At 35.9% G+C, this 13,269-nt stretch overlaps 2 protein-coding genes across 2 annotated transcripts in view; both read left to right on the top strand.

Moving 5' to 3' along the window:
* Window positions 1–930: 930 nt before the first annotated feature.
* Window positions 931–6,192, top strand: LOC131550672 (translational activator of cytochrome c oxidase 1). Its single transcript, XM_058792961.1, has 5 exons — window positions 931–1,470; window positions 1,636–1,742; window positions 4,729–4,859; window positions 4,951–5,113; window positions 5,781–6,192. Exons 1-5 carry the CDS (start codon window positions 1,236–1,238, stop codon window positions 5,988–5,990), a joined length of 846 nt encoding a protein of 281 aa, XP_058648944.1. The 5' UTR covers window positions 931–1,235; the 3' UTR covers window positions 5,991–6,192.
* A 3,998-nt stretch (window positions 6,193–10,190) lies between these two features.
* kcnh6b (potassium voltage-gated channel, subfamily H (eag-related), member 6b) overlaps window positions 10,191–13,269 on the top strand; it is a 28,202-nt gene continuing 25,123 nt past the window's right edge. Inside the window, exons 1-2 of the mRNA XM_058793129.1 lie at window positions 10,191–10,206; window positions 11,366–11,556. Of these exons, the coding sequence (XP_058649112.1) occupies window positions 10,191–10,206; window positions 11,366–11,556 (207 nt within the window). The remainder of the gene's footprint in view (window positions 10,207–11,365; window positions 11,557–13,269) is intronic.

Genomic DNA, 13,269 nt, shown 5'->3' with positions numbered 1-13,269 from the left:
AACTTGTTGATCCATTTGGAGACCAGTTAAGGAGAGACTCATCTGTCATTGTAGAGACATGACCTCCTGTGTGTGAGTATGTGTGTTGTGAGAGTGCTCAGTGAGGTTAATAGTGTGGTGGTCATCATTGGCCCTTGGCTGCTGGGCTCCACCACTGTTTATTGTGTGGGATGGGCATGAAAAATGTTAACCCTTCATTGTCACGAGAAGACAAAGTCCTGACTCTACTCCTTTCCAGAGTTGCTATTTTCAAACATTACAAACATTACAAATTCAGTTCGATTTCATGAACGTCTATGTATGGATTTGGTATATGCTGCAGTGTAATAAGTAGGAAAACCAGTGTGACACATGAAACCAGATATATAATATACCATATATATATTCATACTATTTTGTTTTTAAATACCTTTTTGCATTTAAATACATTTAAGCTCAGTATTTTTGTATTTTTAAAATAGTATTTCAAATACATGTATTTGAAATACTGCCCATCCCTGCAGGAAATCAGCAGTCTAATAAGGAGGTTGATTGGCAAAGTACCTTTTGTGTTTTGAAAATACTAAGATTAAATGTATTTAAATGCAAAAGTATTTGTATTTGAAATACATGTATTTGAAATACCGCCCATCCCTGAATACATATAATAATATTTGAATTATTTTTTGTATTTTATCTTTCATCTGAAATAAAAAGAAAAAAATCTGTGATTTTTGTTAATGGTTTTGGTTTTTGTTTTCGTTTTAGTTAATTATAACCCAGGAACACTATATAGGCTACCGTGCATACTTTTTAAATCAACAGGTAAATTTGTCTAATATATATATATATATATATATATATATATATATATATATATATATATTCAAAATACATGCAAAACCTCAGAACGATCGCGTCTGAGGACTTTTATTTTGACATGGTTTGTTCAGCGGTAGTGACGCTAATAGTGTTGCTGCCTCTTGGGCTCGAGTGTGATGAACTAGCTCTGGATTGCAGAAGAACTATGGCATAAATTGGCTTTTTTGTTGTTGTTGTTCATTTTCGCAAGTAACAATCACGGAATATACTGTATCATGGTCGTGAAACCGTTCTTGAAACAATCCGATTAAAACGTGTATGTTAGAAACTTAAGACTTGTAAGTCAAAGACATGATGACATTTTAAAAATTTGACCAAAGTCATTTGCTTTGGTCACTTACATAGCTACGCATCTGTTTAGTGAGGGAAGAACAATGTTAGGAGACATGATTCTGAGGGCTTTCAGACTGACAGCGAGAGTGTCTGCTGCGGTTCAGAGCCGCTGTCAGTGTCCAGCCCTCCATTCATGCAGAGCACTGCACTCCAGCCCTGCGCTCTGGGCAGGACACAACAAATGGTCCAAAGTAAAGGACATTAAAATACCCAAAGATGCTGCTCGATCCCGGATGATTGCCAAGTACGCCATGATGATCAGGATTGCTGTAAGAGGTGAATGCGTAAAATTTGACTGAAAGAATTGAGATGATCTAATCTGGTACTAACCATCAAGTATGTACCATGGTAAAAAAATAAATAAACATGTACTATGAAAAAGAACAAAGTATTTACCATGTTAAACATCTGATACCCTGTGACCCTGTGCTTATGTTTCAGAGGGAGGACCCAATCCAGAATTTAATGTTGCTTTGGCACAACTTCTAGAGCAGTGTCGGAACAAGAACCTACCCAAAGCTACCATAGAAGGAGCTATAAAAGGAGCCGTAAGACACATTTTACAGTGCTAAACAGCCTATCTGCTGCTAAAGAAACTGTCATTTTTACACAATTAACAATTAATTTACTCTACTTACACACACACATACACACATACACACACACAAACAGGTGTTGGAAAATGAAACTGAAACGCTGGCCAATATATTGTTGGAAGTTTTACGCTTGTAAATGAACAGAACATAATATTTCTTGTACTTTGTAAGTCCTCTCAAGTGGTTCCATTCTGTTGTCAGCATCATGTCTGAGAATGATTCAGTGGGCTTTTGAAACACTTTTAATTGTCAAGAATTTACTCTTTAAATATTTTTGCTGAACATGCCTACGTGGTGATAAAAATTGCCTTCCAGCTTGCATCAGAAATTTTATATTTAGCTTTATTTTGTAACCGGAAGGTTTACTCATTTTTTCAACACAACATTTTATCTTATTAAATTATCAACATTAAAATCTTATTTTCCTGAATAATTTGAACATGCTCCTAGTTAGTATTTTTAGTATTAGTATTAATCATTAGTATTTTCAGCAAAGACAAAAAATGGCTTTTGCTGTAGTGTGTCAGTAGGAAATATCAGTTTACATTTCCAAACATTCCTTTTGCCATTAATTTTAATAATCCAGTAAGATTTTTGTTTGCACAAGGAGTCTGACAACAGCCGGTGCTCCACACAGAGATCTGATCTCATTATCATCATCCAGTCTGTCTGGAATGACATGAAGAAACACAACAAACTGAGACAGACTAAATCCAGAAGAACTGTGGGAATCTCAAAACGTGCGTGCAAAACTTTAAGCACAAATGTACCTAGGGCAAAAGCTGTTTTAAGTGCAAAGGGTGGTCACACCAAATGTCAATTAATAGAAGTTAATTGATAAATAAAATCTATTTTAGGCATTATTTTTTGAAAGCATCCTCACTTTATGGCATTTTTACACTTTTCACAGTACTGCTGCTTTGCAGGTATGTTGAAGGTATGTTTTATTTCCCCCCCCCACATTTTATGTTGTGGCCTTATTTTAAAATACTTCACTTTTTTTACATCAGTCTACACTACACTCCATACACCAGAATGACAAAGCAACAAAAAACAACAGATTTGTGAATGTTGCAAATTTATTAAAAATACTAATAATTCCGTTCTATGAGTATTCATACATGAAATTTAGCTGAGGAGCAAAATATCGCTGAAAATGCATATCAGAGCAAAAACCTAGCCATGACCCTGTTGAAAAAACAACAGTTAGTTATATTTTGAAGCATGGGAGTGAGGAGGTCAAAAGAACTGCTTGTAGAGCTCAGAGACTTGTGACAAGACAGATCTGGGAAAGATCTGGGACAGATCTGGGAAAAAATTCTGCTCCATTGAAGGTTCACAGAAGCATGTAGCCTCCATCCTAAATGAAAGAAGTTTGGAACAACCAAGGCTGCGTTTCTGGCCTCTTGGCCAAACTGAGCAATCGATGGAGAAGGTGCTTAGGGGTTAGAGGGGTGACCAAGAAGCCTTTGAGCTCCATCATCATATATGGAGATGGGAGAAACTTACAGAAGGGACTCTTCAGAGATTAAGGAAAGCTCAACGCTGCAATACGTATACAGAGATAGCCTTAATGAAAACCTAGTCCAGAGCATTCAGAATCTCGGATTGGGCAGGACAATGGACAATTCAAGAGTGGCTTATGGACAACTCTGTGAATGTCCTTGATAGCCTGGGCTTGAACCCAATCGAACATTTTTGAAGAAAGCTGAAAATGTCTGTCGGCCCTCTTCCAACCTGACAGAGCTTGAGAGGTGAAGAGGTGAGGAGAAGAATGTCAAATAATTGCCAATCGCAGATATGCAAAGCTTGTCGCATCATATCCAAAAAGTCTTGAGGCTGTAAAGGTGCTTCAACTAAGTACTGCGTTAAGGGTGTGAATACTTATGCAATGTACTTATTCCAGTTTTTTCATTTTAATAAATTTGCAAAGTTGTCACAAATCAGTTTTTTTTCCCTTTGTAATGATGGTATATGGAGTGTAGAGTGTGGGGGGAAAAGTATTTCAAAGTACTTTAACATAAGGCAGCAACATAAAATGTGATGAAGAAAAAAGTGAAGGGAAAAGAAAACTTTCACAAGGCACTGTACACATTGCCTTTCAAAAGTTTGGGATCAGTAAGATCAGTTTTTTATTTTATTTTTATTTAAATAAGTTCCTTATACTCATCAAGTTTAAAATTTAAAATAATGATTTTCTATTTTAATATACTTTAAAATGTTATTTATTTCTGTGATGCAAAGCTGAATTTTCAGCAGCCATTACTCCAATCTTCATTGTCACTTTAGAAATCGTTCTAATATGCTAATTAATGATTAATGTTGAAAACGGTTATAGTAAAAACAGTAAAAACTTATATTGTTAGAAAAGATTTGTATTTTGAGTAAATGCTGTTCTTTTTAACTTTTTCATTAAAGAATCCTGAAAAAAAGCCTCCAGAAAATATTAAGCAGCATAACTGTTTCCGACTTTGATAATAAATAAGCATGTTGGTAATAAATCAAATGATTTCTGAGGGACCATGCGACACTGAAGACATTATTCACTCACCTGCACACGTTATGTTTTTTTTTTCCAAACAACAATAGTTCGCAGTGTTCATCATGTCTGTCAGCTCCATAAATGACACAAAGACTCTATAAAAGTATAGTAAATACAGTCCATACTAATTGTATCTCAGTGGAGGGGAAGGAGATCAGTGAATTATGACTGACATATCAGTCTTTTCAACACATACACACTCATATCATATGACTTCAGGAGACATATGACTTTTTTTATTCCTTAAATATTTTCATGTCATTTTAGCAGCTTGACAGGTGTAGTCACTATAAACTGTCACTGAAAAAAAATCTTGGAAAATGCTCCTCTATTCTGTTAATTATGTATTGATGACATATCAGTATTAATAATAACACTTTTTTCTATATTTAATAGAAGTCCAAGCCAGGAGTACAGTATGTGTATGAGGCCACGGGACCGGGCGGGTGCACGCTGCTCATTGAGGTTTTGACTGACAACAACACACGGTCCCATCAAGAAATCAAGCATATCTTGATGAAACATGGGTTAGTACTGATTTGTACTAGATCAAAATCAAGATGTAGTGATAGAATTTAGGCACAACTCAGTGTACCATTTTTTTCTGTTTGTCCACAGTGGGGCGCTGTGTGAAGGAGCACGCCGGAACTTTGACAGGAAAGGTGTTGTGGCAGCATCCAGAGATGGGATCTCCTCTGAAAAAGCTCTAGAGCTGGCCATTGAGGCAGGAGCTGAAGATGTGCAGGAGATAGAGGATGAGGAGGAGCGACCCATACTACAGGTCTGAGCACTCTTTCTTAGTGGGATCTAAACATCTATTTGACATCTGATAGGGAACATCCTATTGAAGTATTGCAGATGAGCAAACACTCTGAAAATACATCTTGCAGATGTAAATGCAGACGTCAAATAGACGTCTATCAGGGTGAAAGTCCTTTCTGCAACCTGTTTACAGCATGCATCAAGTTCAAAATCAGGAATCTGAATGAGGCACATGTTCCAATGAATTATAATTACTCCTGTGTTGTAATCATCGGCAGTTAGAGGTCTGTGTAGGATTTTACTTATAGAATCTCTTTGGGTGACACTTTATTTTGATAGTCCACTTTAGACATTCTACTAACAGTAAGTAACTTTGCAACTACATGTCAACTAGCAGTTATTAGAGTATTAGTAGACTGTCTGCTTAATAACTTCTGACACTTTATTTTGATGGGTCCACAACATACAAACTTTGCAAGTATATGTCAACTTCTTCTACTAACCCTAATCCTACCCTAAGAGTTAGTAGATATGTAGATGCAAATTAATGAGAATTAGTTGACATATAGTTACAAAGTTACTTCTAGTTAGTAGAATGTCTAAAGTGGACTATCAAATAAAGTGTAACCTCTCTTTGTGTATAAAATTGTTATATTGTCAATTGTTAACCCTTCTTTCCCTTTCAGTTTATCTGTGACATTGCGTCCATGAAGGCTGTGCGGAGCGCTCTAGAAAGTCTGAGGGTACACACGCTTTCATCCGGTCTGGAGTTTGTTTCTCATACCCCGTCTCTCCTGACTCAGACTCAGCTAGAGACCGCGTCCACCCTGCTAGAGGCTCTCAATGACTGTCCTGATGTGGTCCGGGTATGGGATAACATCCATGCACAGACCTAGAGTTCACAATAAGTCAACTGACAAATGGAAGAACACACAGATTGATGGACTAATTAATGATCTACATGCCTTAAGAGCAGCTGGAAGAAATGGACCTGCTTGGCCAAAATTTATTGGACTTCACTTGGAATTTTTTGTGTGATGGTAAATAAATAAATAATGATATATCTTCATCATGGCAATAAAGAAGATATGTTAGTCATAGATGTGTATCACTTTGATTAGCATTATGCACTAAATGTTGTGATCATAAACAACTTTTTTGATGCAGATCTGGATAAAAAGAGATAGAAAGGCAACTTGCAAGGACTTTTTCCCACATCCTGAAAAAAACATAGCTGCTCAATGCAAATGTTTATTGAACAGTGAGAATCAGGATGAGGTATCCATTGTGGCTCAGAGCAAAAGTGACACTGAAAGTTAAAAAAAAAAAAGCCCTCAGGCTGAATTAAGCCCCGTTCACACCAAGGACGATAGCTATAAATATAACAATATTAGCATCCACACCAGCGGACAATATCATCTGTTTATTCTAAGCACACGCTGGTCTGCCACTTTAAATTCTTGAGGTCATTATAGCAGGATGGATTCTGATTGGGTGTCAATGTTTGTATCATTCATCAGCTGGAAAAAATCATTCTGAAAGTGATTCCAACGATATCGTTTCTCTGTGCCTTTATTGTTATAGTTGTGGTGTGGACTCTGCTATTCTTTAATATTGAGAATGATTTTTAGAACTATATCTTTATTGTTATCTTTATAGTTATCGTCCTTGGTGTGAATGGTCTCTTTTAAACATTTGATATTTCATATAATTATTGGCCTGTCTAGTTATGGATTTACCTCAACAGACAATGTAGGAATATGTCATTTTTAGAATGTATAATTAATAAGAATTGGTTTTTGATAAGCTAAACTTAAAAACTCTAATTAGGCTGAGGATACACAAGGCAACTTTATGAGCAATGTTGCCAGGCAGCTTTGGTTAATGTTGCCATCAGCGGGCAACCAGGTGAGACACAGGGTCCACGACTGATCTAAAGTATCCAGATAGAAATGTGTTACCCATTCTCAGTGGGAAGTGAAACATTGCTCATAAAAAGTTGCCCGGCAAAATTGCTCAAAAAGTTTTATCATCAGCATTAAACCATTGGAACGTAGGGGGAAAAAACCCTCTGAATAATGTTTTTAAAATTAAATGAAAACCTAACATTGTCACAAGGCAATTATTTCAAATTAATTCTAGAAGAGCACTTACCGTTATATCTTTTTTTCAGCAACTTTTGTATGATGTTAGTTTCGTTATTAGTCAGACATAATTGTTCTAGTTGTTCAGTAGATATTATTTGAAATAATTCAACTGAAATAACTGACATATTAAAGGTTTGTGTTTTGATAAGGTTAGAAAAAATTCAAATCAGGTCAAATATTGCTCCTTATCCAAATATATATATATATATATATATATATATATATATACACAGGTGCTGGTCATATAATTAGAATATCATCAAAAGTTGATTTATTTCACTAATTCCATTCAAAAAGTGAAACTTGTATATTATATTCATTCATTACACACAGACTGATATATTTCAAATGTTTATTTCTTTTAATTTTGATGATTAGAGCTTACAGCTCATGAAAGTCAAAAATCAGTATCTCAAAATATTAGAATATTTACATTTGAGTTTGAATAAATGACCATCCCTACAGTATAAATTCTGGGTATCTCTTGTTCTTTGAAACCACAATAATGGGGAAGACTGCTGACTTGGCAATGATTCAGAAGACGAACATTGACACCCTCCACAAAGAGGGTAAGTCACAGAAGGTCATTACTGAAAGGTGTGGCTGTTTACAGAGTGCTGTATCAAAGCATATTAAATGCACAGTTGACTGGAAGGAAGAATTTGGGTAGGAAAAGGTGCACAAGCAACAGGGATGACAGCAAGCTTGAGAATACAGTCAAGCAAAGCTGATTCAGACACTTGGGAGAGCTTCACAAGGAGAGAACTGAAGCTGGAGTCAGTGCATCAAGAGTCACCACACTCAGACGTCTTCAGAAAAAGGGCTACCAAGCCACTTCTGAACCAGAGACAACGTAAGAAGCATGTTAACTGGGCTGTGGAGAAAAAGAACTGGACTGTTGCTCAGTGGTCCAAAGTCTTCTTTTCAGATGAAAGTAAATTTTACATTTCATTTGGAAATCAAGGTCCCAGAGTCTGAAGGAAGAGTGGAGAGGCACAGAATCCATGTTGCTTGAAGTCCAGTGTGAAGTTTCCACAGTCAGTGACGGTTTGGGCTGCCATGTCATCTGCTGGTGTTGGTCCACTGTGTTTTCTGATGTCCTCAGTCAACACAGCCATCTACGAGGAAATTTTAGAGCACTTCATGCTTCCTTCTGTTGACAAGCTTTATGGAGATGCTGATTTCATTTTCCAGCAGGACTTGGCACCTGCCAGCAAACTCGCCTGACCTGAGAATCTATGGGGTATTGTCAAGAGGAAGATGAGAGACACCAGACCCAACAATGCAGATGAGCTGAAGGCCACTATCAGAGCAACCTGGGCTCTCATAACACCTGAGCAGTGCCACAGACTGATCGACTCCATGCCACGCCGCATTGCTGCAGTAATTCAGGCAAAAAGAGCCCCAACTAAGTATTGAGTGCTGTACATGCTCATACTTTTCATTTTCATACTTTTCAGTTGGCCAAGATTTCTAAAAATCCTTTCTTTGTATTGGTCTTAAGTAATATTCTAATATTTTGAGATACTGATTTTTGACTTTCATGAGCTGTAAGCTCTAATCATCAAAATTAAAAGAAATAAACATTTGAAATATATCAGTCTGTGTGTAATGAATGAATATAATATACAAGTTTCACTTTTTGAATGTAATTAGTGAAATAAATCAACTTTTGATGATATTCTAATTATATGACCAGCACCTGTATATATATATATATATATATATAATACAAATTGAATGCACACGAACAGCACAATGTCATAAGTACAAGTGGGAAAGTCCAGAGATGGAATCATGTCAGTGAGATAATATGGGGAACGCAGCGTCTGTATTAATGGCAAATATGTTTAAAAGAAATTATGGTCAAAATCTTTTTAAGGTCTGATTCTCGCTATTAACAAAATATTAACTACGACTTTTGCCTTAATAAACTCCTAATTTGTTGCTTATTAATAGTTAGCAAGGTAGTTATTAAGTTTAGGTATTGGGTAGGAATAGGAATGTAGAATATGGTTGTGCAGAATATGTGTTTTATAAGTACTAATAAGCAGCCAATATGTTAATAATAGGCATGCTAATAAGCAACTAGTTAATAGTAAGAATTGGTCCCTATACTAAAGTGTTATGGAAATAATTTTCACAATAAGAAATTTTTGTTGTTGTTGTTTTTTTGTGGGAAAAAGTACATTACCATATTGCCTCTGACCAAAGTGACTTTAATGCACCTGACATCGAGTTCCCAACTCAAAAATTTCCAAAACTTTCCATTTAAACACAACTTAAATTACTCCATCTATTTAGTTATCAGATTTTATGTTATAAGTAAAGCCTTGGTTTGGGCTGCTTATTTAACAGACCTCATTATCAGATATAACTATGCATATAGCAATACATGTGTATATAATAATACAGACTCATACATAGCCAATGTCATGGCTTTAGGTCAGTCAGTTCTCATAAAAGCCTGTTTGATAGATCAAGCCCACTTCCTGTCTTTAATCATTGACCTATGGATAACTCATCATAATTCTATGTACAGGCCTCGAGTTCAGTCTGTATGTGGTGTGAACATTCATCAACCTCTGACGTTTTTCCCAATGACATTTTTTTTCTGGTAAGAGGTTAGTCCTGAGGGCAGAAGTACTCTGTTGATTCAACAGTCTGAAAACGCCAATAAGAAATAATTGTGCCTTCATGAACGCGTTTGATTGTGATGTAATTGATTTGTTTAAGAGTTTTCTCCACTGCGGCAGCTGTCTGGTTCACACTGACAGGATTTTGTCCACGTGAGGGTTTGTTTGTCAATGTTCTGGGTCGAGTCATAAGAGGATGACCCCATCAGACATTTCAATGTGTTTGTACAGGAAGGGCATTTGGATTATGTACCATATAAAGATAGGCCTGTAACATATTGCCCTGGCGGGTAACTCGGCGAGAACGGACAGAATGCAGCACTTACATGGTAAGAGAGAGTTTATTATATAACGTACTGTAGTGTGCGGTGTCTGCAGTTAAGGTCAGATGTAGAACAAAAGCAAGGATGGAGACCCCAACAGCGATGTAAGAGAAGCTTCCACACGTCAAGACAATGTTTCTTTAAAGGATTTACAGTGGATTTTAGGTATGTTTTGAAAACATATAACAGAAATCTGCAGAACATTGATACGATGACCACAAATAGAAAATGTGCAATAAGGTGAATAAAAGTGACAGAAACTTTCATTTTAGCAAAGATCTGCATCAGAACATCAGGAGAGCTGATTAACAACAAGACTACACAAGGAATTTTAATCACTTCAGGACAGGATATTTACAGAAAACTTTTTTGCCTGGAGTCACAAACCACAGAAAGCATTGAAGGTTCATTTGATATTCGTTTTTTTTTGTGTGAACTTTGTCTATGATTTTGTGGATTTTTCTGGTTGGATGTTGGAAGCTACTTCATGTTTTGGATACCAGGAATTTGCGTTAAAGGATTTGCTTTCATGAGTGGATGATGTTATTGTTCTGATATTATACGATGACAAGGTACTGTTAAATAACACTATATTGGACAAACAGTAACTATCTGGGTTACAAAGCAATACAGATTTTCTTTGGTACAGAGGAGCAGTCTGGATCTTCATATGAATGAGGACATTTATTTATGTGTCTAGGTCATTTCATATGTATAGGAAATAAAAATGGTTTCTCCTAGACAGTAATGAGATTAAAAGGAAAGCAAACGGGTCTCCTCTTTCTCAGATGGTTTCCCTAAGAATAAGACCTCAGTAATCACATGCGTGTCCTATTCAGAAGGTGAAAATAATTCATCGAAATGTGCTTAGATTGCCAAGATACTAAAGCGTAAAGAGATTTCAAGCATGTCTCTTCAGATCGTTCCAAGATCATATTATCTGAGCCATGCAATCTACATTAATGTTACTTTGTACTGTAGGCTACAAGTGTATAACAATTGACCCATATACTGTATTGTTACTTCTGGAGAAACATCTGAGACAAATATGATACTTAAATGAAACAACTGTGAACTCATTTTGTCTCCTGTCCTGACCTAATAAAATGTAATCGATTAAAACAATGCTTTGAATTCTAATCCATTTTTTTCTTCTATCATAAAGACTTGAAGTCCAGTTTGTGGAACTCTACCTCCAGATCTGAGCGGATGAAAGCTTTAAACCGATTTTCTTCATTCAATCTAAACCTGCGTCGACCCAGGCCATCCAATCACTCCACAGAAGCCTGCAACATCGAGCTCGTTACTCCGAGAGTGAAGGAGCGCACGCAGAACGTGACAGAGAAGGTCACGCAGGTAAGGTGTTGGGCTTCCTTCTTAAATGTAGGTTTGTGGCTGGATTACACTCAATAGGGTAGCTGAATATAATGTAACTACAAGTAGTATAACAATTAGGGTGTCAACTTTAAACGCGTTAAAAAAATTTTTTTAACGCAAATTAATCGTTTGATAAGGTTTCTTCCCGTCATCGCAGCGCGGTCACAGTGTTGCTAATTTAGCAATTTTATAGCTAAATTTAGCAACTTTTCAGACTACCCTAGCAACGTTTTCTTCTAAAAGCACCTAGCAACAAATTTAGCCATTTTAAAAATTTAGTTGGCAACTTTTAGCAACTTTTGATAAGACAATAAAAAGGCACACATTTTCCATCCTAATTATACAAAAAGAGGAAACCAAATATACATAGCAGCACACACATCACGTGAATTAAGTTAGCTGCTATTTGCAATTGTTCAATTTAATAATAATAATAATCAAATAATTGTTCATTTACGATACACTTTGTTAGTAGCTTGTACCTGCGATTGTTGATCAGTTAGTAGGCCTACACTGTAAGAAAAATGAAAAAGATAGCCTACTAGTAATTTTCCAGGACATTATCCATTGTAACCCTGTAACCCTGCAACCCGAAAACACAATTCGTAATTTAAAACGCAGATAAAAAATCATTAGCCTACAGAAAATTATTTCATATTAACATAGTAGATTGTGCCCTATTTTTACAGACTTTTCTGTGTAGCATACTAACTAACAACCAATACACTGCTTAAAGCATAATTGTTGAGAATGCGTAGCATTACTTGTTTACTAGCTATTAAAAAAACAAAAACAAATTATAATCATTCAAAAATGTGTGTTCAATAATTCTGTGCATTTAAAAATAGTTATTTATATTTTAATATTATATTATGCATATTATTTTACAAACAAATTTTAACATAAATATAGTTTTTTTGCTGAAATTTGATGTTGTGACAATTTTGCATCGTGATTACGCAATGACGTCATCGTGCAATGACATCAAACGTAATTTTAGCAACTTTTAGCAACAAATCGACCTTCCTTTAGGAACTTTCTCTGAAAATTAGTTGGCAACACTGAGCGCTGAAGGTTATCTGTTGCCAGGGTAGCGCCACAAGTGGGCTATTATGAAAATACAGTCGCGGGAAAAATTACAGAGCCGTGGGTTACGGTTTTTTGGGCTACTTTTATAATGTACCACGGACGCCCAAGGTAGACAAATAAAAATGAAAATAGATCCTTGTACTAATGTGTATTATACTTGGAATGTATCCCTGGCAACTTAAGAACGGAGAGGCGGTTGTAACATCAAACAACATGAGTTTCAGCCAGAGCAGCAGAAATAAACATGACAACTGCCACTATATATTATATAAGATAATAAACACACGATTACGATAGGATATTTGTATGTGATTTTCTTGAGCTGAATGTGTACTTCTGAAATGCTAATTTGTGCAGCGATATAAAAGGCTATAAATAGCATATTTTAACAACAGTAAATGACCAAATTCCACATGTGATGGTAAAAGGAAGTTATTACAAACATTCGATCGTGGTTTGAAGTGAGTTCTGAGTAAAAGTGCACTATTAATCTCATAAATTGTTTTATGAAGCATGATGCTAATATTAGCTCTAATGCACCTACAGAACAGGTCCAATTCTTCATAATAATGCATTTTGTCATAATACTTCATGTAAGGTCGC

Source organism: Onychostoma macrolepis, chromosome 12 (genome assembly GCF_012432095.1).
Source record: "Onychostoma macrolepis isolate SWU-2019 chromosome 12, ASM1243209v1, whole genome shotgun sequence".
Taxonomy (NCBI): domain Eukaryota; kingdom Metazoa; phylum Chordata; class Actinopteri; order Cypriniformes; family Cyprinidae; genus Onychostoma; species Onychostoma macrolepis.
This window is presented reverse-complemented; position numbering and strand designations above follow the sequence as displayed.

What these genes read in the sequence shown, in the direction of transcription:
- LOC131550672 (XM_058792961.1), top strand. Translation starts at nt 1,236, where the DNA reads ATGTTAGGAGACATGATTCTGAGGGCTTTCAGACTGACAGCGAGAGTG. An exon ending in GATCAGGATTGCTGTAAGAG is followed by an intron (nt 1,471 to 1,635) that starts GTGAATGCGTAA and finishes CTTATGTTTCAG; the next exon opens with AGGGAGGACCCAATCCAGAA. An exon ending in CATATCTTGATGAAACATGG is followed by an intron (nt 4,860 to 4,950) that starts GTTAGTACTGAT and finishes GTTTGTCCACAG; the next exon opens with TGGGGCGCTGTGTGAAGGAG.